The sequence below is a fragment of the Myotis yumanensis genome, unplaced genomic scaffold (assembly GCF_028538775.1).
Source record: "Myotis yumanensis isolate MYYU_CA2020_CCGP unplaced genomic scaffold, mMyoYum1.0.hap1 SCAF_18, whole genome shotgun sequence".
Lineage (NCBI taxonomy): Eukaryota > Metazoa > Chordata > Mammalia > Chiroptera > Vespertilionidae > Myotis > Myotis yumanensis.
Genome location: NW_027223769.1, coordinates 23,459,809 through 23,485,971, shown reverse-complemented (window position 1 = coordinate 23,485,971; position 26,163 = coordinate 23,459,809). Strand labels below are relative to the sequence as shown.

Sequence of the window (26,163 nt, the reverse complement as noted above, 5' to 3'; positions counted from 1 at the left end):
TTGCTCTCTCTAAAAACCAATGGGGGAAAAATATCCTTGGATGAAGATTAACAAAAAAAAAAAAAAAAGGAAATCCAGCCATTTGCAACAACATGGATGGACCTTGAGGGTATATGCTAAGCAAAATAAGTCAGAAGACAAATACTGGATGATTTTTTTTAATGCAGAATCTAAACACAACAAAATACCTCTCATCCCCAAAAAAATAAATTCACCGAAAAAGAGATCAGGTTTGCAGTCATCAGAGGCAGAGGAGGGATGAAGAGGATGGGAACTGAAGCAAGGTGGTCAGAAGGTACAAATTTTCAGCAATAAGGTAAATAAGTACTAAGGTTATAATGTACAAGACTATAGTTAACACTACTGTATAACAGATGTTAAAATTATTGAGTAGACTTTTTCTTCAATTTATGAGATGATGGATATAATCATTTCACAATATATGCAAGTCAAACCATTAAACTTATATAGAGATGTATGTCAATTATATCCCAATAAAACTGGAAAGAAAAAAAAGAAAACCTTTCCAACTGTAAGAATCCCAGTAGAGGCAAATCCAGAGAAGGCCCCTCAATTGTGGAGCTAAAATGCTATCTATATATCCCTTGAAACACTCTTATCCAGCACCCCTGTGGGTACATCAACAGACATCAAAGCAAAGCAGTATAAGGGGAATAAGAGAACATCATGGGGTATGTATGGGAGAGGGAAGGAGACTTCATTGGGTTCATAGTTATTTCAGAGGAAAATGAGATTCCATTGTGCTGACCTAAGCCCAAATATTAAGAGCTCAGGTTTGGCTCAATAAGCGCCAACAGTGTGCTGGGCTGAGTGTCGGTACTCTGGCATGTACTCATTGTATTCTCACACCAACCCTGCTTATCTCCCTGCTACGGATGAGAAGCCAACTGGCCTGAGCAATGTCATGGATCTAATCAGAGGCACAGACTTGACTGAACTTGGACCTTTTGAGTTTGTGTCTCAACTTATTTACAACTTCCCATTCCAGACTTATTACTCCCGTCTTCATCTCATAAATTTTTAAACATTATAAAAATATAAAAAAAACTTCACATTTTTATAAAAATAAAAATCCTTATTTTTATTGAGTGGCCTGAAGGATGATTTCCTTGATTAGGAAAATTTGAGAGAAAACAATAAAACATACAAACAAAATTTATAATCCCAAGACAGGATCACTTGGACTTTTTGGTTAATGTTGAGATTCTTAGGAACCAAGAGGCTATTTTAAGGAAGGCTGGGCAACATATTTAGGGACTTATGTACAGCTGATGTTACACCTCCCTTTACCTTCTATAGACAGGGAACCAAGACTCAGAAGTTTTAAATGGCTTGTTCAAATCCACTCAGCTGTTATTTGGCCACACCATCATCAATCCTGTGGACTGACTCTAGTTCTCCTTCTACTGTGAACACATTTTGGCTGATAGTTTCACACGTATAAGCTTTCTCTCCCCTGCTGGAATGTCAAGTTCATCTGAGCAGGCCCTGAGAATTTGTGCTTAGCACAATGCTTGGCATATTAGCTCATAATCTGCTGTCATCTGTCAACCTTTCACAGTATGGACCCCTAGGTCTGGGACAATCACACCGAGTTTCTATCGTTTTTTGCTGGGCTTTGGGTTAGAGGAATGAAAAAGGAATCTGGAAACACATTTGGAAGCACAAGACAATCCAACATAAATTCCACCCTCGCCTAGCCTACCTGTAGCTCACCAGTAGGGCAGTAATCAGATGACCACACATTCCCAGTTGTGGTATAAGATCTAAAATTAACATTCAATATTATATGCGAGAAAACCAGAAGGGCTTCAAATGGCCTAACTACAAGTCGTCCCCCCCCCCCCCCCCCCCCGACTCTGCTCTTGTGGATGTTCCCTAAACATCCCTCCTGATCAAAGGACCAGGCATGGTTCCTGCTTATAGCAGTTCCCAGTCAGTCCCTGGACTTATCCAGACAAGGCAATCACATCCTCTCACAGGAACCAAGGGGCACCCATCCTCTTGGTACCACTAAGCCTGCTGCCTCTCACGGCCCCTAGTTTACTGGGTTCCTGAGTGCAACCCCCACGTGATTATGTAACCAATAAACTGCCATTTATAGTTAAAAAAAGATGGCACAATTCCGGATTCTAGACAGATCAAGTTTTCCTTTTGTACATACCTCCCATTACTATAAAAATTATTTCAGGAAAGAGGGAAGGAACAAGGAGGTGCTGCTCACACATCTGTTTCTCAGTCCACTGCATGTCAACATCACACAATCTAAGAGACTAAATGAAATGAGTTTAGGGGGGGGGGGGCCACAGGAAAAGTGGACCCTGGTATTAGGCTGCACAAATATTACTTAACAGTATAGTGCACTATGCAAATCCTTGAACTAAGTGAGAAAGAAAACTTATTTGGGGATCCAACTCCTAGCAAAATCTGAGTCTCTATCAACTGATCTAAAATCAAATAATAATTAAAGGGATTCAGCCCTGCTGGTATACCTGTGGTGGAGCATCAACCTATGAACCAGGAAGTCATCGTTGGATATTCGGTCAGGGCACATACCGGGTTGCAGGCTGGATCCCCAGTAGGAGGTGTGCAAGAGGCAGCAGATCAATGATTCTCATCGTTGATGTTTCTCCCCCTTCCTCTCTGAAATCAATTTTAAAGTGTTGTTTTTTGTTTTGTTTTTTAAATATATTTTATTGATTTTTTCACAGAGAGGAAGGGAGAGAGATAGAGAGTTAGAAACATCGATGAGAGAGCAACATCGATCAGCGGCCTCCTGCACATCTCCCACTGGGGATGTGCCCGCAACCCAGGTACATGCCCTTGACCGGAATCGAACCTGGGACCTTTCAGTCTGCAGGCCGACGCTCTATCCACTGAGCCAAACCGGTTTCGGCAAAGTGTTGTTTTTTTAAAGGAGGGACTCGCAGCACATAGGGAACAGCATCAGGAATCCTCTCTGCACTGGACTGTGGGTTGTTTGGGGTCAGTGTGTCTAATCCAGTGATGGCAAACCTTTTGAGCTCAGCGTGTCAGCATTTTGAAAAACCCTAACTTAACTCTGGTGTCATGTCACATATAGAAATTTTTTGATATTTGCAACCATAGTAAAACAAAGATTTATATTTTTGATATTTATTTTATATATTTAAATGCCATTTAACAAAGAAAAATCAACCAAAAAAAATGAGTTCATAGGTTCGCCATCACTGGTCTAATCACACCCATTCCTAATTTTAACCCAATGCTGAGCCACAATCTAATCAAAAATGGCTGAGCCCATGCACATAAAAGAACATTTACTCTGTGAAGTACATGTTCACTGAGAATAGCAGCAAGCTTAGCTCTCTCTCTCTCTAGGTTCAGTGAAGCTGCCTGAAAGATTACGGTTTCCCACACAGCTGGGCAGGAAGGTGAATCCTTAGGTGTGGGCTAGAAAATGTGAGACTGGCTCACTTCCACCTGACAGGCTACCAGTGGCGTTTCCTCACACCACAAAGGCCCTGCAGAGCCTGCTGTATGCTGCAGACAGCCCCCCTAGCTACCCATGTGCCTTCAAAGAGGTACTGCATACACTTTGCTCCCAAGGGCAGGTTAATATCTGGATACTTCTGTACTTACTGATCCTTCCTAGTAGTCACAGGGCAAAAAATCATTACAGGAGCTGTAAAGTAAAGGGAGCATCTGTTTAGACTACCCAGATAGAATTCATGCCAAAGCCTACACTCGAAGACCTCAAAGTAGAAACTAACACAGGGGAGAAAAAAAATCAGCCATTCTTCCTCAATATCCACTAGGAAGAGGCATGGGTGACCACAGGTTATCGAGCCAAGTTCATCTGTATAGAAGACTAGAGAAAGCCAACAAACCCTAATGCTGAAAACAGGACAGGGTGCCAGAAATCCATGTAGGGAGCTGGAAGGAAGGATACTCTCAGTTCTTCCCACTCCAACCCAGGCTCAGTTCTCCCACCTAAATTCTCATCCCTAGAAAAGACACATGGACACAGCTACCTTAAAAACTAGGTTTGTATTTCTGGTTAGGTTCCAGAGTGGCAGAACTCAAGAATTATACGATATCCAACCTGGTCCCCACCTCAGCTTGTTTGCCTCCCTCCCTCCCTCCCACAAAGATAACATTATACAAAACTTTATTTACAGGAAAACCAGTTAAAAATTAAGGGTGTGTACAAAAGTAGACATGAGAGCCAGAAATATCAATGCAGGGAAAGCTTTGGGGATTACGGGCCATCGTATTCCACACTGGACCCGGGGCAATATATTATGTACCAGGCAGGGAGAAGCATAGTAAATCTCAGTGCCAATTTTAGGGGAAACCAATCACTCTAGGGGAAGTCTTAATTATCCAGCCACCCTTCTTCTGCCATATGGGTTCAGAGCCAGGTAGCGAGGAAAACCAAACACAAAGTCTTTGACAAGCCCCACAGAAAAAAGAAGGGCTCAGAAGGCATAGCGGGTCCGGATGTCCTCAAGCTTCTTGGACACCTCAGGTGGGGTTCGGTCCAGTTCTTCAGAGACATTCTTTTGTTTGTTGGGCTCCATAGAGTTGAACTGCTCACAGAGGTCTCCATCAATCACATTCTAGGGCATGGGAAAATGAGAGCAAAAGAAAAAGGTTAGATGCCAAGAAAATGGCACCTGCTAAAGCAGCAGCTGCAAGGAGGGCTTTTTATTCTACAAACACCTTAACCCCATTTACAGAGGAGTAACAACTGTAAGGTGATTCTTATAGCCAGAGCTCAGATAAACAAGACTAACTGAAATCTTTTCTCTGGCTGTGCTCTACCTGGAGTTCTCCCATTACTGTCTCCATCAATCTACTCCCTTGATGCTCCTTCATTCAGACTGTTCTGATTTTTTTGGCACCAGACAATATGACTTTTATACAAAAGCATATCACAATAAAATTTATGTATAACTACAAAGCAATACTAATTATTTTTTAAAGAAACTGCAGACTTTTTCTCCATTGTATGTTTTAGACTCCTCTGTCAAAAATTAGTTGCCCAGCCCAGCCCTTGTACAGCTTAGTGGTTGAGCATCGACATAGGAACCAAAAGGCCCCGAACTGATTCCCGGGTTGCAGACTCAATCCCCAGTAAAGGGCAAGCAGGAGGCAGCCGATCAATGTTTCCCTCTCATTGGTGTTTCTGTCTCTCTATCCCTCTCCCTTCCTCTCTCTCTAAAATCAATACATATTTTTAAAAAATAAATATTTGCCCATATTTCTGGGCTTTCAATTCTGTTCCATTGGTCTGTATGTCTGTTTTTCTGCTAAAATGCTGTTTGAATTATTGTCGCTTTGTAGTGTATTTTGAAATCAGGGAATGTGATACCTCCGGCTTCTTTTTTCAAAATTGCTTTGGCTAATTTTTTTACAGTTCTGGTAAATCTCCATCACTATGCCATATTGTAGCAATTTTAAGGTAGAAGTTCCTAATTTACTTTAATTATTACGCATTCCAAATAGCCATTAAGCCATCATTTTGTCTTGTTTTTTTGTTAATTCTCATCTGAGGATATATTTTTCCATTTATTTTTAGGGAGAGTGGAAGAGAGACAAAAACATTGATGTGAGAAAAACACATTAATTGGTTGCCTCCTGCATGAGCCCTGACGAGGGCCCAGGCCGGGGAGGAGCCTGCAACCAAGGTACGTGCCCTTGACGGGAATCGAACATGGGACACCACGGTCCCCAGGCTGACGCTCTATCCACTGAGCCAAATGGGCTAGGGTCAAACCATCATTTTAACAGTCTGGCTTTGACCAATGTTTCACGAGAAACTTCATCTGAAACCCAAAGCTTAGCTGTCTTTTTTTCTAAAACCATCAATTGATCAACACTCCAGCTTCATTACTCTGCAACTGTCTGGGGGTGGAGCCTATAGGCTAGCGTTCTGACTCAGGGAGATTCCAGCAGCCCCCAGGGACAGGCTTGGTGAGGAGCTGGCAGCCAGTGGGGGCCATGCAGTTGAGAAAGGGACTGTTCTGATTTAAAAAATATATATATATTTTTTTTTGACTTGTGAGAGTAAGGGAGAGAGATAGAAACATCAATGATGAATCACTGATTGGTTGCTTTTTGCATGCCCCCTACTGGGGATTGAGCCCAAAACCCGGGCATGTGCTCTGACCGGGAAATGAATCAGTGACCTCCTGGTTCATAGGTTGATGCTCAACCACTGAGCCACATTGACCCAGCAGGACTATTCTGATTTTTAAGGGAGTGAAAAGACCAAAGAAAATACTGGTTAAATGGGCTGATTCCCCCTTTCAACCTACATTTCCAGCAATGACCTACCTTAACAGGGAAATAATAAGAACGAAAGCTGAGGTGGTCTCGCCCACAAAGAGGAGGATGCTCAGACCGGAGATGCATTTCCACGTGCTGGAAGAAGTCATGGTCCTGGCAGAAGAAACAAAGAATCTGTGACTAAAAGACAAAAGTGATCTCAACTACTAGTCTGTGGTTTCCAGAAGCACAATGAGCAGAGAAGCCACTGATTTTTATCATAAAAACAGATGTTAAACATCTAAATCACTCCTCTGATGAGCACAGGTTGTCCTGCTACAACAAAATAGCTAAAACCCGAAAGAAAACCTCCCTGTACTTGCAAAACATGAGAACACCACGTGTAAAGAGTGGTTTGTGAAGTCAGATTCTTGATGCCGGCTTCCTTGGCTGGAATAACATAAACCAAATTTAGCCAATCCTAGATTTGACTCTAAGAGGTAAAAAGTGCCCCAGTCCTTATCACACCATCATTCCTAATCTGTGGGGTTTGGTCTGGGGCTTTGGCTTATAATTAAGCCTACACCCACATCAGCCATACAAATGGCTTTTCCCATGGGGCTAAATAAATACATAAATAAATCGAGATTCTATCTCCTCAGGCACTTTTGTCAGCTTATAAAATTTCCAGAACACTCTTAGTTGCAGGTAGGGACAATGGATTTGCCCCCTTAAGCAGATTTAGCACAAAGAAAGCACCTTGGGAAGGCAAAAGCCAGAGCAGCGTGGGAGAACTCACCTCATGAGATGTGAACGGAACAAGGATGCCAATTCCTCCTGACAAGGTGGTATAGACAAGCGATTCTGAGCCTCCAGGGATCAGCGTGGTCTTCTGTAACGACAGCACTGTCTCCCCCACATGATAGTTCATGATCACCTCTGCCTGCAAGTCAAAAACAGACCAATAACTGTGTGGGCCCTCTAGATTCCCACAAGCAAGCAGTACCTCCAAAGGGCAGGTTTCACCTCTCAAAACCCCCAAATTACTAAAATTTATTTTTAAAATGTTTTTTTAAAAATATATTTTATTGATTTTTTTACAGAGAGGAAGGGAGAGGGATAGAGAGTTAGAAACATCGATGGGAGAGAAACATCGATCAGCTGCCTCCTGCACACCTCCTACTGGGAATGTGCCCGCAACCAAGGTACATGCCCTTGACTGGAATCGAACCCGGACCCCCCAGTCCGCAGGCCGACGCTCCATCCACTGAGCCAAACCGGTTAGGGCTAAAAATGTTTCTAACATTTAGAGCTTAATGCCCTTACAAACATGCAGACATGAGGTAATTTCTGATAAAACAGCCAACGCTAGGCGTGCTCTCTAAAAGGATATCTATTTTTAGAAGCCCAGGAGGCTCTATTATAGAAGAGTAGGGCCAGTACACACCTGAGAAGAGCTGGTGAGAATGGACCTATGCAGCCATCATTTTCAAGGACCTCACTATGTTCCAAAGAGATTTTATGCTGTTAAATGACTCAGAAAAATTTCTACTTCAGAGTCATAAAAATGCGATAGTGAGTGACTTGAACACTTTAAGTCAAATCCAGTGTCCATCCGTCACAGGCTACATACTACCAACTTAGGGACTTCCATGCATGCAGGAGAGCACACGCAGCGTAGTCACATGCACTGTGGATAATGCACTAAAACATGCTTCCTCAGTGAGGGTCAGGGGAAATGTACCACACAGGCTGGTGCCTCTCCTTTGGGCCCCTCCTGAATCTTACCTTCTGAGAGGCCCCATTGAGCAAGCCCCGGTCCCACAGGGCTTTGTTTCCTGTGGGGTCCTCATCCACTTCATCATTGGTGTTAGGTGGGAGCCTCACCTACAAGAAAGTGACAAATCACAGGGCTGGGTCCTGCATCTACTTACCTGCAACACCAAGCAACATGTGTGCCCCAGGTCCTTGCAAGTAAACCTCGGGGCACTGACTCTGGCAGAGGCCTGAGCCCAAGTCTCCCGCACCTGTTCTGGTGTCCTAGGAGGGAGAGACTCAAGACATTCAACCCCTGAGCAAGGGTCTAACACAGCAAGAGCAGAAAACAAAGACCACAGAATACAAACAAGAGAAGTCAGACGGGGCTTAAAACAACAAACCAAAATCCGGTCAAAATGTGAAAATAAATATTAGGCGTTAGCTCAAACGGAACTATTATTAAATCACGTCCCATGGGGAGGAGGGAGGTGAAAAGGGGGTGAGGAAAAATAATCAAAAAAATTGGTAAGATTTAGAGAACACAAAGTTCTTTTTAGAGTGAGCCTTAGTAGGGCTAAATTTTATACCCAATTTTACTTTCCATACTAGAGATCATAGTCCTGGGTTCTTGCCTTTACCACAAACTGAACCAGCTTTTATACACATCACTATATATAACCCAAGTAATATCAACTCACCACACAAATGTTGCCAAACTTGTCTGCCCCAGCCACAGTGTCATAATCGAGAAGGCTAGCTGTAGTGACCCACCGGGGGTAGGTGTCATCAGCAAAGATGATGAGCTGGTTCTCATTACGCTTGTAGCGAACCCAGATGAAACTTTCTTGGACGTCAGACACAATGACTCTGTGCCCAATAGTCTGGATCCCAGAGATATAATTGGCAATATGCTGGAAAAAACAAGGACAACAATGGGTATAACCTTGAGGTTCAGAACCCACAGAAACTCCAGCTTCCCCTGAATGCAACATATATAGGGTCTGTAGAATAGCATACACCAAAGAATAGTAGTCATCAATGAATTCCTAGATGGGGGAAAGAGCTAAATGGTTTTAATATGGTATCACAACAAAGTGAACCATATGAATTTTTCCCTAGTGCATATAAAACTTATGTTTATACTACACTGTAGTCTATTTAGTATGCAATAGCACTGTCTAAAAAATTGCATATACCTTAATTTAAAAACACTTTATTACTAAAAACTGCTAACCATCTGAGCCTTTAGCAAGTCATAATTTTTTTGCTGGTGGAGGCTTTTGCCTCAATGTTGATGGCTGCTGACTGATCAGGGTGGTGGTTGCTGAAGGTTGGGGTGGCTGTGGCAATTCTTAAAATAAGACAACGAAGTCTGCTGCATCGATTAACACTTCCTTTCACAAACAATTTCTCTGTAGCATATGATGTAGTTTAACAGCATTTTGGAGCCAATCCTCTCAAACTCTGCCAGTGCTTTAACAACTAAGTTTATGCAATGTTCTAAATCCTTTGTTATTTCAACAATCTTCAGACGTCGTCACCAGGAGTAGACTCCATCTCAAAATATCACTCTTTGCTCATCCATAAAGCAGCAACTCCCCATCCATTGAAGTTTTATCCAGAGACTACAGCAATTGAGTCACACAGCTTCAGGTTCCACTTCTAGTTCTGTTGCTATTTCCACATCTGTAGTTAGTCCTCCACTGAAAGTGTTAAGACCCACCAAGTCATCCATGGGGGCTGGAATCAACTTCTCCTAAACTTCTGTTAATGTTGCTATTTTGACTTCTTCCCATGAATAAATGTTCTTAATGGCATCTAGAATGGTAAATACTTTCCAGAAGGTTTTTAATTTACTCTGCCCAGATCCATCAGAGGAATCACTATCTATGGAAACTACAGCCTTACAAAATGCATTTCTTAAATAGTAAGACTCGAAATTTTAAAAAAATTTTGTTTAAAGACTTGAAAGTTCAAGTTACTCCCTGATCCATGGGCTACAGAATGGGTTTTGTTAGCAGTCATGAAAATAACATTAATTCCATACATTTCCATCAGGACTCTTGGGGTCAATGAGCAGTAATATTTTGAAAGAAATCTTTTTTTTTCCTTTTTCTGAGCAGGTCTCAAAATGGGCTTAAAATACTCGGTAAATCATGTTATAAATAGGTATCCTGTCATCCAGGCCTTTTCATTTCATTTATAGAGGCAGAACAGATTGATGTAGGGTAAATGAGCACCGGCGTCAATGGCCCCTAACAGGAGAGCCAGCCTATCTATCCTTTGAAGCTCTGAAGCCAGGCACTGTCAAAGTCCTAGCTGGCACCTTTTTCTAGAATAAGGCTGTTTCAACTACACTGAAAATCTGTTTAGTGTAACCACCTTCACCAATTATCTGGTAACTTGCTGTACTTTCACCATCAGCACTTTTATGTTATAGAGATGGTGGCTTCTTGCAGCTTCAATGTTTTTTTTGTAGCTTCCTCACTTCTCTCAGCCCTCATAGAATTGAAGAGTTAGGGCCTTGCTCTGGATTAGGCTTTGGCTTAAGGGAAGATTATGGCTGGTTTGATCTATCCAGACCACTAAGTTTCTCCATATCAGCAACAAGGCTGTTTTGCTTTCTATCATTTGTTCACTGGAGCAGCACTTTTCATTTCCTTCGAGAACGTTTACTTTGCATTTACAACCTGTCTGGCACAAGAGGCCTAGCTTTCGGCCCATCGCTGCTTTGGACACGTCTTCCTCACTAAGCTTAATTATTTAAAGTGAGAGATGTGTGACTCTTCCTTTCACCTGAACACTTAAGCGGCTATTGTAGGGTTATTAATCGACCGAATTTCAATATTGTTGTCTCAGGGAATAGGGAAGCCCATTAAGAGGGAGAGAGATGTAGAGTCAGGGGAGTAGTCAGAACATAGAACATTTGTCAATTAAATTATCTGTCTTATATGGCCTGGTTCATGGGGCCCCAAACAATTACAACAGTAACATCAAAGATCACTTATCACAGATTACCAAGAATTATCAAAATGTGGCACAGAGATATAGAGTGAGCAAATGCTGCTAGAAAATGGCATGGATAGACTTGCTTAAACAGGGTTGCTACAAACCTTCAATTTGTAAAACACAATATATGCAAAAGAGCAATAAAATAAGGAATGCCTGTAGAGAAAATATATTCCTAATTCTCACAGTTAAATTCCATATAGAAGTAAGCAGGACAGAAACATGGTTCTTAAAGTTTGAAGAAATCAAGAAAACCAACTTTTCATGCCCATCTAAAATCTCAAGGGCCTATTTCTGAATCTGAAATCAGATGACTGTAACAAGGTCCTAATAAAGACCTGATTTTAACAGTGCCATGCCAATGCCCCTCCTTCCTTCCTCACTAGCTACATCTGGGGCTTTCTACCATCATATTTACCTTGTTCTCACATTTTCGAAGTAACTTCTTTTTTCCCAGGTCATAGACTCGCAGAAGCTTCCCCACACCAATCAACACCCTACCCTGGAATGGGGCAATGGCAGCAGGGACCTCTTCCACTGGAGTCTGTGAGGAAAAACAGGTAATGCAGCTATTAGAACATATATGCTAGCCCCACCCTCTCAACCCAAATGCCTTCTATAGGCATCTGTCAGAAGGACAGATAGCAAGTCAAGTGATTATCTTTTGCTCATCAGGGTAATAAACCAACATACAACACTATGAAACAGGATGTTTGGGTGAACAGGTTCCACATGCTGCATTTCATCCAGCAAATAAATCAATGCCACAAGTCAAAAGAAGTCCTGGTGCCCAAGGAACACTGACTCAGAGCCCATGCTAATTCAACCAGTGCCATGAACTAGCAGTGAAGCCTCAAAATCTGCAGTTTGTGGAGGAATAAACAGCAAAGGGGAGCCAGTGACATCTTAACTGTGAGGGAGACCAATGAGCTTAGTACAAAGAAGGGTCTATGAAATAATTATTTCCTAAAAAACACCCCCCTTATGGGAGGGTTGAAGAAGCCACATTCATGTACTGTCAGTGTTGTCTCAAGAAGACAACAGGAATTGTTTTTCTTTAATTTTAAAATTATGGTAAAATAGCTCTGGCCAGTGTGGGTCAGTTGGTTGAGCACTGTCCTGTGCACTGAAAGGTTGCTGGTTCAATTCCTGGTCAGGGCACATAACCAGGTTTCGGATTTAATCCCCAGTTGGGGTGAGTATGGGAGGCAATTGTTCGATCTTTCTTCTCTCCTTCTCTAAAAATCAATTAAAAAATGTATTAAAAATTATAATAAAATATACATAACATAAAATTTACCATTTTAACCATTTTTAAGTATATCATGCATTGGCATTAAGTACATTCACATTGTTGTGCAACCATCACCATCACCATCCACCATCCACCATCCACCATCCACCATCCCCATCCCCATCCCCATCCCCATCACCATCACCCTACCCCAGAACATTTTAAATCTTTCCAAGGGAAAATCTGTAACCAGTGAACAGTAACTCCCAGAGAATACCAACTCTTTAAACTGAATTTTGATCACAAATTGCTGCCTGCTTAGTAAGACGAGTAAACAAGGAGTCAATTCAGTGTGAATAGTTAGCACACAGGCAGCAAAGCTTCACTGGAACATGCAAGCCCCAGAAGCATTTTCCATGTGCTACCAAGAGATGGATCAGAATCAATGAGTTGGCTCCCAAAATGGTCACCAAAGACCTGATCCACAAGTTAAACAAAAGTGGGAGAATCTAGTAGGATACAAGATCCAGTAGAGCCCCAGCTGGTTTGGCTCAGTGGATAGAGCGTCAGCCTGCAGATTGAGGGGTCCCAGGTTCGGTTCCAGTCAAGGGCACATGCCCAGGTTGTGGGCGCGACCCCAGTGGGGGCGTGCAGGAGGCAGCCAATCAATGATTCTCTCTCATCATTGATGTTTCTATCTCTCTCTCCCTCTCCCTCCTCTCTAAAATCAATTTAAAAAAAAATCCAGTAGAACCACTGGCTGGTTCCTACCTTATGCAAAAACTCCAGTTTTTCCCCATTGTTCACAAGCTTGTAGGTATAGACAAAGCCGCCTGCTACAGATCGGGGGTTCAGTATCAGGTCTTTGGCCACGCCCACCAGCACATACCAATCCTCACCAGTGTTGGCGAACCTGCACACGGCCACACTGCATAGAGAAAGAAGCAGGAGTTAGGCAGCAGTCACAGCCCAGAAAATTCCTGTTTCAGCTCCAAAACCTTGGATGCTCTGGACTCTTTACCTAAAAGCAGCTTCATTCTGTTCCAGCTGGACAAGGTCCAGCGTGTTACCCTGAATAGGATTCATCACTCGGATCACAGAGGCCCACTGCCCATTGCCAGCCTTGGGAGCTCCGAAAATGGACTCAGGGAGGTTTTCATTGAGGAATGCTGCTGCCATCTCTGCAGCTAGCTCCCGCTCATCCTCCCCTGCTGCTTCCACCATTTCCTAAATAAAAAAAAAATAAACAAGGAAGAGTTGGTGTATTCAGAAGTGGGTGCTGGGTTAAAGTAGATAAGTAACAAGAACACCTCCAGGGGCAGTCCATAATCTATACAATAGCAAAGTCTGTCAACCACATCAGAATTTCCCAAAATGAAAAGATTAAAGGGAGAGGCACACAGTCAAGAGGAAGAGGGAAGATCACTAAAGGAGAAACCAGTACTTCCCCTCCAATTTCCTTTGCTAATTCCTCTGATCTCCTCTCTTCCAGACCAGATATAGCTTTACATGACTGGGGATACTTGCCTTTGGTGAGAAATGATTTCTGGAAGGAGCTACTGTTATGGGGAATATGAAAGCTATCTTCGTTGGGCCCAAATCCAGGAAACATGCAACAGACTGTTTTGGAAACTCAAGGACTGAAGAACTCTGTTCCAGGGATGGAACTAAATACTGAATAAACCCAGGTCAGTGTATTAGTCCTGAAGTCACAAGAAAACCTCTAAAACCAAGGACTCAGACAAAGGGCTCTGCAAGAAGGACCCTGGATCTTTAATATAACAGAGCCTGGATCTTTAATATAACAAAGAATAGCCCTGGCTGGTTTGGCTCAGTGGATAGGGTGTCGGCCTGCGGACTGAAGGGTCCCGGGGTCGATTCCAGTCAAGGGCACATACCTCGGTTGCAGGCTCCCTCCCCTGTCTCCTGCCTGCACAGGCCCTTGTCAGGGCTCGTGCAGGAGGCAACCAATCAATGTGTTTCTCTCACATCGATATTTCTGTCTTTCCCTCTCCCTTCCACTCTCTCTAAAATCAATGGATAAAAATCTTCAGATGAGAAAAAAAAAAAACACGTGTATATATATATATATTGTTGATATAGTTGATTATTCTTTGTTTTATACACACACACACACACACACACATACACACACACACATATATATAACAAAGAATAATCAACAATTACAGGAGTTTAAACTTTTCAACAGTTTCACAAACACCTTTAACCAGTTAACTGCCACAATATTTTGAATTTAATTAAAAAAGGTCTGGCACTTGCATCTATAGAAGCTTGTGGCGTACAAATGGTAAAATTGAACACTGAAGGTCAGTCTCATTACCTCTGCCATCTGCTGCTTCCTCTGAGCTTTTGTGGCCTCAGTGTAGGCATTGTGGTCAGTCTCGATGATGATAAGGTTGTTACTCTCAGGGTGAATGACAAATTTCCTGGGTGTGTACTGCAGTGGAAAGGCTACTTGATTAAAGACAGCACCTAGCTTCTCCAATGCCAAAATCCTACGTCAAAAAGAAAGGGAGTTAATAGGCCACTCACTCAGAACCTACAAACTGGTGTTGAAATGGTCCATGAGTGGTCACAGCAAACATATCAATCCCTAAAGCTCTAATGCTGACATTAGACAACACGCAATAACAGACTTCTCATCTGGAAGATTCTGTGCAGGAGACAAGATAGGGAAGGGCTCTCCACTTTGGCAACAGCCCAGCACTGTATCATGACAATTCTAGTTTTCACCAGTGAAACCATATTAGAACCCTCATGTGAAATTTTTTTACCATTCCAGTGATGAGAAGTTAAAATTTCTTTTTTATTACCAACAAACCCTGAAATAAAGAGCATCAATTCCAAAATTATTGTGAAGAACTGCAATTACCTGAAGATACGTGGTATTTGTGCTGATGGTGTTTCATAAAATAAATGGCCTCCTGAACCTAAGCTTTATGAAACCCATGAATCCATTGTGAACAGCCAATAGTTATAACCAGGACACCAACAACATGGGTGGCATTAATAAAGGTTAAATAAAAAACAAAAAACCTAAAACTTAAGTCAAACTGAACAGGTTATTCCCCAGCCTGCATATAAATAGTACTCACTCCAACATTATCAGCATAAACTATAGTCTGCCAACTTGTAAAAGGCCTAAATAATTTATATTGAGGTTAAAATTTAAGCTGTAACAATGCAAATGACAAGACAGAGTGAGAAAAGGTTATGAGTGATCCTGCTCTAACAGTAACCCAATGGCACTGCTTAGAAAACAAGAAGACTGGACTGTACTACAAAAGTTTTAAAACTTGGCCCTAAAAGTCTAATCAGAAGCTAAAACTCCAAACACCGAAACTTGGCTACTAGGTTCCTAAATCCTGAGCCAAATGAAGGTTTCAATTGCAACATACTAGTTGGCTCTTTTGCCATCTCTTCATAACTTTTTCCAACACGTTGGCAAAAGTACAGTCCAAGCCCTGGGGAGAAGGCTCCCCACTGGGCTTCAACTGTGAGACTCTCTCACCTCAGGGTGTTGGTGGAGATGGCCACAATGCCTTCGGGACACTGTTCAGAGGCGAAGCCAGATGCAAATTCCAGGGTCTCATAAGATAGGGGGGTGAGATGGAAACGAGATTGGTAAGAATAGCTCAACCATGAGCGGCTTGACATGGCCAACACCTGAGGAAAGAAAAAAACACCGAGTAAGTTTGGGAAGAACTCAAACACTGTACGCTGAGCAAACACCCTAAGCCCAAATTTTAGATGGCAGAATATCAAATGGATTTTAGAAACCTAAAGTTACCTTAAGAAAAAGAGGCCTAACAGCCTAAGTGCCCATCAGCAGATGAGTGGATTAAAAAAACTGTGGTACATCTACACAGTGGAATACTACGCTGCCGTAAGAAGGAAGGAACGCCTACCATTCCAACAGCATGGATGGGCCTGGACAGCATTATGCTAAACGAAATAAGCCAGTCAGAGAAAGATAACTATCACATGATCTCATTAATTTGTGGAATATAATGAACCACATAAAGTGATGAACAAAAACAGATCCAGAGACAGAGAAGCATCGAACAGACCATCCAACCTCAGAGGGAAGGCAGGTGAGTGGGAGGGGAGGAAGTAAGAGATCAACCAAAGGACTTGATGCATGCATATAAGCATAACCAATGGATACAGACACTAGGGGGGTGAGGGCACAAACTGGGGAGGGGGGGGGGGGAAATGGAGGGAATAAGGACACATATGTAATACCTTAATCAATAAAGAATAATTAAAAAAAGAGGCCTAGAGAAGAGGCAGGATGGCTTACTATTTGCTGAAAGTGTGGAATCACTCAATCTCTCTGCGCCTGTTTCCATGTGTATAAAATGGAAATACTATCACAAGGCTGGGTAGTTGCAAGGATTAAGTGCAGTAACAAGGACAGCAGTATCAGAAGTACTGATATTCTCAGCTATAAAGGACCTCTTTTACATTACATGGCAAACTATGACACCGATACAAGGCTGCTCATGGGTAAGTGGTACCCTAGATGGGAAGTATTCATCCAGCTAACGCTCACTCTGCTCAATTTGCCCAGCCTGAGGGCTAAAGGGATCAACATAATCAAATCATGAAACAGTGCCATGGAACCCGTTAAGAAGCTCTGGATTAAGGGACCTTAGATTTCCAACATAAAATAAAATAACCAAGATAGAGCTAATGTCAAACTAACTATGTACTGGTAAATTAATGAAAGTACAGCTTACACCAAGGGATTTATCTTACTGATGCTACTAACATCCAAACATGCTGCCTGACCCTTTCATTACTTACTGCCTCCTGGCCTTGCATCCGAACACGGAAGAGTTTCACAGGACGGGACCCCAGGTACCTAGTGCGAGTGTCAGACAGATCCCCAGTGACAGGGTCCAGGACAGTTCTCAGCAGCACACCGTTCTAAAAAAGGGGAGGAGTGGGTTAAGCCTACCCATGATGAAAAGTTCCCTTGGCCACTTTCTATTAATAAATTTAAAGCAGATGGAAGGAAATTACTTGGTTTAAAGAACATCCTAATAATCAGCCAACAAACCATTCATTCATTCTCTCACTAAATCACTCACTCAAGTAGTTAGTGAGCACATACTAAGTGAAAAACACACTTATTTTTCACTGCATATCCTTAAAATTTTTTTTACCATGTACACTAAATTCTTTATAATTTCAAAATATATGCAGTTAAAAATACCATTTCCCCTAAAAATAATAAGACTCCTAAGAAAACAGCTCATTCAGGTCTAGGGCAAGAATATTCCAGGATGTGGGGTCATGTTAAAAAGACAAAAGAGCCAACTTCAAATGGGAACTCCCATTCATTTAAAATGAGGTTATTTAGCATCCAAGGAAGAAAAAAAAAAAAAGATTGCAGTAGTTTGAAGCACAAATATATAAAAGTCTGCAAGTTCATATGTTATTTTATAAAACCCCACTTCATCAGTCCTCAATATTATTATGGCACCAACTCCTTACTCTGGAAATTGGATGAGCAAAGAAAAAAAAATTAAATATTTATTCTTTCCCTATATGAACTATATTTCAGGGTGAGCAAATTGTCTTTAGAGAAAAATTTCAGCTAATTAAATGAAGTATGAAATAGAAAATCATCATTTCCCAACCCTACTGAAATCAACAAATCGAGGCAATGTGTATCGAGGCAATGTGATGGCCGAAACCGGTTTGGCTCAGTGGATAGAGCGTTGGCCTGCGGACTGAAAGGTCCCAGGTTCGATTCCGGTCAAGGGCATGTATCTGGGTTGCGGGCACATCTCCAGTGGGAGATGTGCAGGAGGCAGCTGATCGATGTTTCTCTCCCATCGATGTTTCTAACTATCTATCTCCCTTCCTCTCTGTAAAAAATCAATAAAATATATTAAAAAAAAAAAAAAAAAGGCTGTTGATGGGGGGCTTCTAAACAAATAATTTAAAATAAATACAAGCATTCTCACATCACTCATAGTGGGACAACCAGATGTCACGGCCCCCTGATATGACATAATAGGAGTAAACAGAACCACCTATAAAATATTCTCTCCCCTCCCACACACAAATGAAATCCAAATTTAATCAACCCCTGATCAGTGCTATCCAATACTACAGTCAGCAAGCCACATGAGGCTAGTCCAACTTGAGTTGTGCTAAGTGTACAAGACTAAATTCCAGATTTCAAAGATTTAGTCCAAAATAATAAAAAAACAAAGAATATACAATCTTATTAATTTTTATATTGGTTACAAATGGAAATATTTTAAATATGTTGAATTAAACAAGACATTAAAATTAACTTTATCTGTTCCTTTTTCGGTAGCTATTGAAAAATTTGTGTTACATAAGAAGCTTACATTATATTTTTAATAAACAGCATGGTCTAGGACAGTGATGGCGAACCTATGCCACGCGTGTCAGAGGTGACACGTGAACTCATTTTTTTGGTTGACTTTTCTTTGTTAAATGGCATTTAAATATATAAAATAGCCGAAACCGGTTTGGCTCAGTGGATAGAGCGTCAGCTTGCGGACTGAAAGGTCCCAGGTTCGATTCCGGTCAAGGGCATGTACCTGGGTTGTGGGCACATCCCCAGAAGGAGATGTGCAGGAGGCAGCCGATCGATGTTTCTCTCTCATTGATGTTTCTAACTATCTCTCTCCCTTCCTCTCTGTAAAAAATCAATAAAATATATTTTTAAATATATATATATATAAAATAAATATCAAAAATATAAATCTTTGTTTTACTATGGTTGCAAATATCAAAAAATTTCTATATGTGACACGGCACCAGAGTTAAGTTAGGGTTTTTCAAAATGCTGACATGCTGAGCTCAAAAGGTTCGCCATCACTGGTCTAGGATCTACCCATTACTTGGCAGGAAATAGGATAGAAGAACATTAAATACATAAGAACGACTGGAAAATCCAGAAGGTGGGAATTTCTATAAAACAAATGATCTGGTTTCCTAAAAAATAAAAATATGGATGGGGCAATTATGAAAAGAAACATAAAAATATAGATCAAGCAAATACAAACTTTGCACAGCTTTATGTAGATCCTGAACAGAACCAAATATAAAGACATTTTTGGAGAAAAAAAAGAAAAATTGGAACGTGGACAAGGCAGATGACATTAAGGAATTACTGTTGGATATGCTTTAAAATACCTCCTCCCCACCCCCAAAAAAGAGGATGAATAGATAAAACAAGAAAACCCAAAGATGATAACTGTTAAAACTCCATGGGTACATGGAGGGTCATTAGTCTAACTTCATCCATGTTTGACAATTTCTAAATTAGGAAGTAAAACTAAAAAGCAAAAAGTACCTGGGCTAGATTATTTATGTGTTTAAGTAAATAATCATTAAGGAAAATGAAAAGTATATGGTCAAAAAACCTGACGCTGCCCTGGCTGGTGTGGCTCAGTTGGTTGGAGCATCATCCTATTCTCTGGAACAGCGGTCGCCAACCGGTGGTCCGTGAGGTCCGAAAGATTGGTGACTGCTGCTCTGGAAGGTCACAGGTTCCATTCCCAGCCAGGGCACATACCCAGGTTGGGGATTTTATCTTCAATCAGGGTAAGCATGGAAGGCAATTGTTCGATGTTTCACTCTCTTTCTCTCTCTCTCTTCCTGCCTCCCTCTTTCCTCTCTCTCTAGAACCAATGGAAAGATATTCTCAGGTGAGGATTAAAACAAACAAACAAAAACCCCTGACACTATCTGATCCTTAAATTCCTGCTTTTCATGCCAGGAAGAGCTCAGCTGCTTTGGTAACAGGGAACACTTAGGAGTCCTTTATTGCTAGTGGACCCCTTTATGAACTGTGAGATAGTTTTAAAAGTCGAATACAGGTGAATCTTGACGACTCCACCTAGTTTTGACCCAGAGTAGTGAAGGCAAAGCATTTTTATCAAATACTCTTTATGAAAATACTTTTCTCTAATCCTTATTTGTTCTAACTAGAGGCCCGGCGCATGGAATTCATGCACTCGGTGGGAGGTGGAGGGGTCCCTCAGCCCAGCCTGCGCCCTCTTGCAGTCTGGGAGGGGGATGCCACAGAGGCGGGAGAGGCTCCCCCCCACCACCACTGCCAGCCATGAGCCTGGGTTCTGGCTGAGTGGCGCTCCCCGTGTGGGAGTGCACTGACCACCAGGGGGCAGCTCCTGTGTTGAGTGTCTGCCCCCTGGTGGTCAGTGCATGTCATAGCGACAGGTCTTTCGGCTGTTCGATTTGCACATTAGCCTTTTATTATATAGGATTAGAGCTGAGAACAGTGGAAACACAGAGCAGCACCATTCACTGAATGGTAACTGAAACCATGGGCACAGAAAATTCCCATATTGAACAAAAGAGTGCATGAAACCTAAAGGAGACCTGACACCAACAATATGTGCCCTCTGGATTTCTTACCTGTAGCCCAATATTCAGGTATAGGAAGCCAATAGAGCCCCTCTCACCCAACTCATCCTGCTTCTCCGTCCCACCCATTTCCACGATACACAAGGATTCAGGCTGGGCTGGGAGAGCCTGCATGCTCAGAGGTTGCAAACAGTCCTATGGGAGAAAGAGAAAACATGGGAAATGACTAATTTTGGAAAAAACCTACCCAGAGAAATCTAATTCTAGGAGTAAAGAACAATCTGAGGAGTAAGTTCCAAAGGGGAGGTGGATTACTAGCTAAATTGAATCTTAAAATAAGCTCTGCAGAGGATCATGCTTTCCTCTTTTTGTCAAAGAGGACAATGGGGTTAAAGTACATAAGCAAAGGTCACTTCCCCTAAAAGTCATCTAAGGCCCTGGAGCCAGCCCAAGTCCTTTTCTGTAAAAACATTCTTGGGATTTTTTTTAACTATAAAAGAGAGTCAAGAAGTGGTGAGCAGTCTTAGATTAGCATCTTTAAAGCACTGCAGACGACTTCTGAAATGTGCCACTGCAATATCCAGAAGCAACAGAGTTCAGGGTTCAGCACAGCTGATCTCAGAGACAGCCACCAGGAGAGGGCCAGGTGCTCAGGTTCCAACTGGAAGATTCTTGAAGTGGAGGGTAACACTCACTGAGGGGTCCAGGGAGATGATTCTGACAGTGTTGTCTACCAGTCCCACAGCCAGGAAGCGAGACCGCTGCTCTCCAGGAGGCACATTGGCCAGACTCATGCACACCACATCTGCTGACATCTCCTTCCGCTCTGTGTACTCGTTCAGCTGTCCTGACTATAGGAGTGAAGACAAAAGCAGTCACAAACCACTCCAACTCACCCCCAACCATGGACTCAGAAACTGGAGGAGGCCTTTTAAGTTCCTTTTTGCTTCCTCTCACTCCTCTTACTATAATCAATGATCAAGCATTTCTCTACTTGAGATTCTAAGACTGAAAACTATGGCAAATATTTGGTGGAAAAATAGAGTGTGAAGGGCAGGAGGAGCAAGTGCTTCATTCATAAGATGGGGTTTCATAACTCCAATGAGAATTAAGACATGACCTTACCCACCTCCTACTCCCCCATAAAGTGCCAAATGGGCTTGTGGACACTTTCCCTCAATTCTCTTTCTTGTGAATATAACCTAGATACCTGGACTACAACTCCCATCTCTACTTCTGGACCCTACACAAGTCCCACAGTAAATAATAAAATAACATACGGGATCCATCTCAAAATAGACCAGCTCTCCTCCTGTCAGGGCAATCACTACTTGTCGCTGGTTCACTGCACATTTCACAATTGTTTTCTTTCCAGGGGTCTTCCACTCATTGACTCTCTTGTCTGCTCGGATGTGCCGAATGCCGTCAGGATACACCTGGAATAACAAGAAAACCTGACTTTAGCAATTTGACACATTGCTCAGCATGTGTCACACTTATCAGATCTGTCACTCCTGTCAGATCTGGAGCCACTGCATTTGAAGCACCAGTTGAGTCAATGACAAAAGAGCTAATAGGCTACAGGCAAGGTCAGCTTTTAAAAAGTTCATATCTTGCACTGTCTAGTTCAAAGAAGCTTAAAGCTCATTAAGGTAAATACAGCAGCCTACACAATGAGGGCAAAGACAGAAGCAAGTAAGGTGGCTCTCTGAGAACCCTCACCTGCACCAAGGCATCATCTCCTAACAAGGAGCAGGACAAGGTGGGAGTGGTGCCCAGGAACCCAGAGTCAGTCACTTCTTCCACAGTCTCTCCGATAGACAACACAAGTGTGGCATTCACGAAAGACACAATGATGTAGGCATCAAACTCATCTGAAAGAGGAAAAAGAAAGGAGCTGGTTAGCTAATAAGTTATTAATTACACAGCCAAATGAGACACACTAAGTTTTCTCTTCAGAAACCTTCCAAGGCACTTCTATGTGTAGTCACCACACAGTCATGTGACAAACAGCACAGGATGATCCAAAAGATAACTGAGGGTCTTAAGAGCCTACAGGTATACTTAAATGCCGAAATACATTGAGTAGATACGCCCACTTCTAATACCTCTGAAAGCTAATAGTTTCTTGAGACATTAGCTGGAAAAATGCAAGAGGACAAAGCAAGGGAGTCAGTGGCATGAAGAAGTTTTGAATACAATGCTTATATATATTGAAGCTAAACTTATTTGTGCCAGATGCCAATCACAAGCTATTCTTAAAAGATACTCCTTATAACCAGGAAAGATGCCCACCTTCTTCCAAATGAAGCTTATGTGGGAACATAAGACCTAACGAATAAAACAGATTACATAAGCCTTCATGAGACTAAGTCATTCTAGGGCTGGAAACTGAGAACCCTAGTATGTCCCAATAGGAATGATGTAAGAACACTAGATAACCAGGAAATAGGGAGGGAAATTGTTTATACTGCCATCCTTAACCTCTCTGGAACACTAGATAACCAGGAAGTAGGGAGGAGAAATTGTTTATACTGTCAGTCCTTGACCTCTCTAGTTTTTCACTATTTAAAAATACAACTACTCCGTGGTCATGAGCAATCCTATTAGGATTTGCTTTCCACTTAATGAAATGTAGTTAGATAAACAAACACTAATGATTTTCTCAGGGAAGTCAGCGGACCTGAGGTATACAGGCAACCTCAAGTTTCCCATGCACATCCCATTGTAAAAGGTCATCCATTTCCCATACATTCTACTCTACAACATAAAACAGCTTTTGTGTATCTAACACATCTGGCATACACGTTAATAAATACTAAATAAGGGAACTTTTTTTTAAAAAAAGAGTTGAGGGGTATTGTCAAGGGCGGGGGAAAAAAAGGACACATATGTAATACCCTTTGTAATGCTTTAAGCAGTAAAAATAAAAAAAATAAAAAAATAAAATTTCAAATACAAAATATCCTTAAACATAAAAAAATAAAAAATAAAATAAAAAATAAAAAAAGAGTTGAGATTTTCCTAGTTTACATTTGAATTTTCTCTATCAATTCCCCCTTCGGTCCCTCCCAAAGAAACCAGGTAAACAAGGGACAGAATGACAGGTAAACAAGGCACTACATTAGGAGTGGCTACCTTCCTCTTACCAGAAGAAGCTACAGTACCCTTTCTGCCTAATTTGAGCGTTGGTCAGAGTTCAATGATCCAACCAAACCACAATCAAAGACACAGTTTGGGTGCCAAATGATCCTAAGGTGGTTCAGCTGAACTAAGATTACTGAATTAGTTCAACAGAATCAGTGTTCTTTATTTAAGTAAAAAAGAAAGCCCAGTGAAGATGTTCTATTGCTATAATCTACAGCAGTAGTGCTCTGACCCATTAGCAGGACATAAAATCAATTTGGTGGGTTTGTAATAAGCACTTTTAAACAGAAATATGCAGAAATAAATGTGATTTATGAAACTGTTTCACACAAAGGAAGTATTAAGTAGTTTTGTGAGACTTTTTGCTTCAGTTAATAATACATGTGAGTACTGACTGGGTGGCTGAAAGGTAAGAATCAAAGATTGTTCCCAATGGGTGTAATCTAATGGCTACACAAGGAATCCAGAGTAAGGATTCAATTTCCAAATCATAAGCAGCAACAGTGGACAAGCAGATAGTTGGCTTTATTTTATTTTGTTATAACTGTCAACACATACCAAATGCTTTGGGGACACCTTTTAAAATAAAGAGCTGTAAGACAGCACTATTCACATTCATAATATGAGTAATGACACAGTTGTTCCTGAAACGGATATCTTAATCGTGTACAGCAAAACCATAGTCAGTCTCCACACGACACCGAACTTGGAGGCTTTACGCCAGCGGTTTTTGAACCAGAAATTTCTGGTGTGCAACAATAACAAGGATTGCTTAATTTTAACATTATATGAATATTGTGACCTTTCCCACGTTCTCATTACTGAAATCTAATACCTTAAAAGTTGTGCCACAGCAAATTAAAGTCAAACAACAAAAAGGCTCAAACTAGCCAGGATTTCCGGTCCTTCCTTCTGTCATGAGGAAAAGGGGGCTTCCAGAGAAGAGACCATACAACTTTTAACTTACAGGCAAGAGAATGGAGGAAGGGAGGAAAGAGGGCTACCTGGGTCCTTATCTTCCCTCCGACCCAAGGCCCCACTGCTCAGATATGAAATAGAGTTGCTCAGTGGACTTAAATGTGGCAATTCAACATTTGCTGGGCAATTCAACAAGCGGTAGAGCAAGGACTAATAATACCTGAAACCTGCTTAACATCACATTTTCTCAACACATCCATTACCCTGTGAGTATTAAGCACACTGTAACCTCTACCTTTCCATTTTATGGGAAGGAGGACCTGCTACAGATTAGCAGCCCTTGTATCTTGAGGCTATAGGTTTAAAAGTTGGAGCTCAGAACAAAATCAAGCTTCAATCAAGGCAAATTACTACAAACGATAAATATCCAAATTGCCTTTATCCAAGGGTTGCAAGCTTCATATAGAACCTGTTCATCCCTCAGTGAAGAATTCATTAGGGTATAAGAATACATCTTTGCCTCAATTAAATAGGACTTCGACCTGTCTGAGCACGGCTGAAGCATCCCAACAGAGGATGCTTTCTTCTTCTTTCCCCTGCTAAGTATCTGGGGCTCAACAAGCAGCCCATTCGAAAGGCTAAGGTGAGGGACCATCCAGATGATTTAAGCCCCCCTCATTCTTATTTTATATTCAGACTACTCAGTGTTTGTCTTGCCTCATATTACATTAAAAAAAGGGGTGGGGGGCTTTCTCCAGGACCTGATCATTCAGTTAATATACCTGGAATATACAAAATTTCAAGGGAGAATTTGAAGATAAAGTTTTTAAGCTACAGACTCTTTCAGCTTAAAAACAAATCAGTGATATTTTCCACTTTCTGTGGAAGAAAATAAGACAAGTTGATTCCTGCCTCAGACCATTTAATATACAGGCAGATGGGTATGCATTATTATTATGCACAAGGACATCCAACTGCAAAGTTACCCTCTGAGAGATGCCATCAGGGCAGCCCCAATATTTTGTGTAGGTCCCTCTCGCTGGGTAAACTCTAAGACCCCATGGTAGACCCTAGCAGTAGGTACACACCTGTGGTGATCAGCACCTTCACCAGCCACCTGTGGAAGAGAAAAAAAGGCTTGGTATTGGTAGTGTGCATCACCACGTACCAGCCATGGTTAGTAATTGCCTGGAAGATTGCGGCATGTGAGGACATGTGGAATGCTCACTCAACAGTAACCTGGGGTATCTGGAAAGAGAACGAACAGAGAGAACCTGTCCTGTTTTCATGGGTGATAGCCCGAATTATGGTTTTTCCAAAGAGTAAAATTTACCAAGATGTAGTCTTTCCCTAGATTTTGACATTCAGAAGAGAAATTTTTTCAGTTACCAGTTCCACCATGCACCATACTGCTTATCACT

The 26,163-nt window shown here is 41.7% G+C and overlaps 1 protein-coding gene across 2 annotated transcripts in view; it reads right to left on the bottom strand.

Moving 5' to 3' along the window:
• Nucleotides 1-4,031: 4,031 nt before the first annotated feature.
• The window catches only part of SF3B3 (splicing factor 3b subunit 3), a 44,463-nt gene continuing 22,331 nt past the window's right edge, over nt 4,032-26,163 (bottom strand). For both annotated transcript variants that reach the window (XM_070398914.1, XM_070398915.1), the window contains exons 12-26: nt 22,400-22,551; nt 21,958-22,113; nt 21,373-21,528; nt 20,729-20,872; nt 17,108-17,230; nt 15,810-15,964; nt 14,619-14,793; nt 13,296-13,501; nt 13,046-13,202; nt 11,459-11,584; nt 8,730-8,942; nt 8,062-8,160; nt 7,073-7,216; nt 6,343-6,447; nt 4,032-4,622 (exon numbers count right to left, since the gene is read on the bottom strand). In XM_070398914.1, coding sequence (XP_070255015.1) covers nt 4,482-4,622; nt 6,343-6,447; nt 7,073-7,216; nt 8,062-8,160; nt 8,730-8,942; nt 11,459-11,584; nt 13,046-13,202; nt 13,296-13,501; nt 14,619-14,793; nt 15,810-15,964; nt 17,108-17,230; nt 20,729-20,872; nt 21,373-21,528; nt 21,958-22,113; nt 22,400-22,551 — 2,252 coding nt within the window. In that variant the 3' untranslated portion in view covers nt 4,032-4,481. The remainder of the gene's footprint in view (nt 4,623-6,342; nt 6,448-7,072; nt 7,217-8,061; nt 8,161-8,729; nt 8,943-11,458; nt 11,585-13,045; nt 13,203-13,295; nt 13,502-14,618; nt 14,794-15,809; nt 15,965-17,107; nt 17,231-20,728; nt 20,873-21,372; nt 21,529-21,957; nt 22,114-22,399; nt 22,552-26,163) is intronic.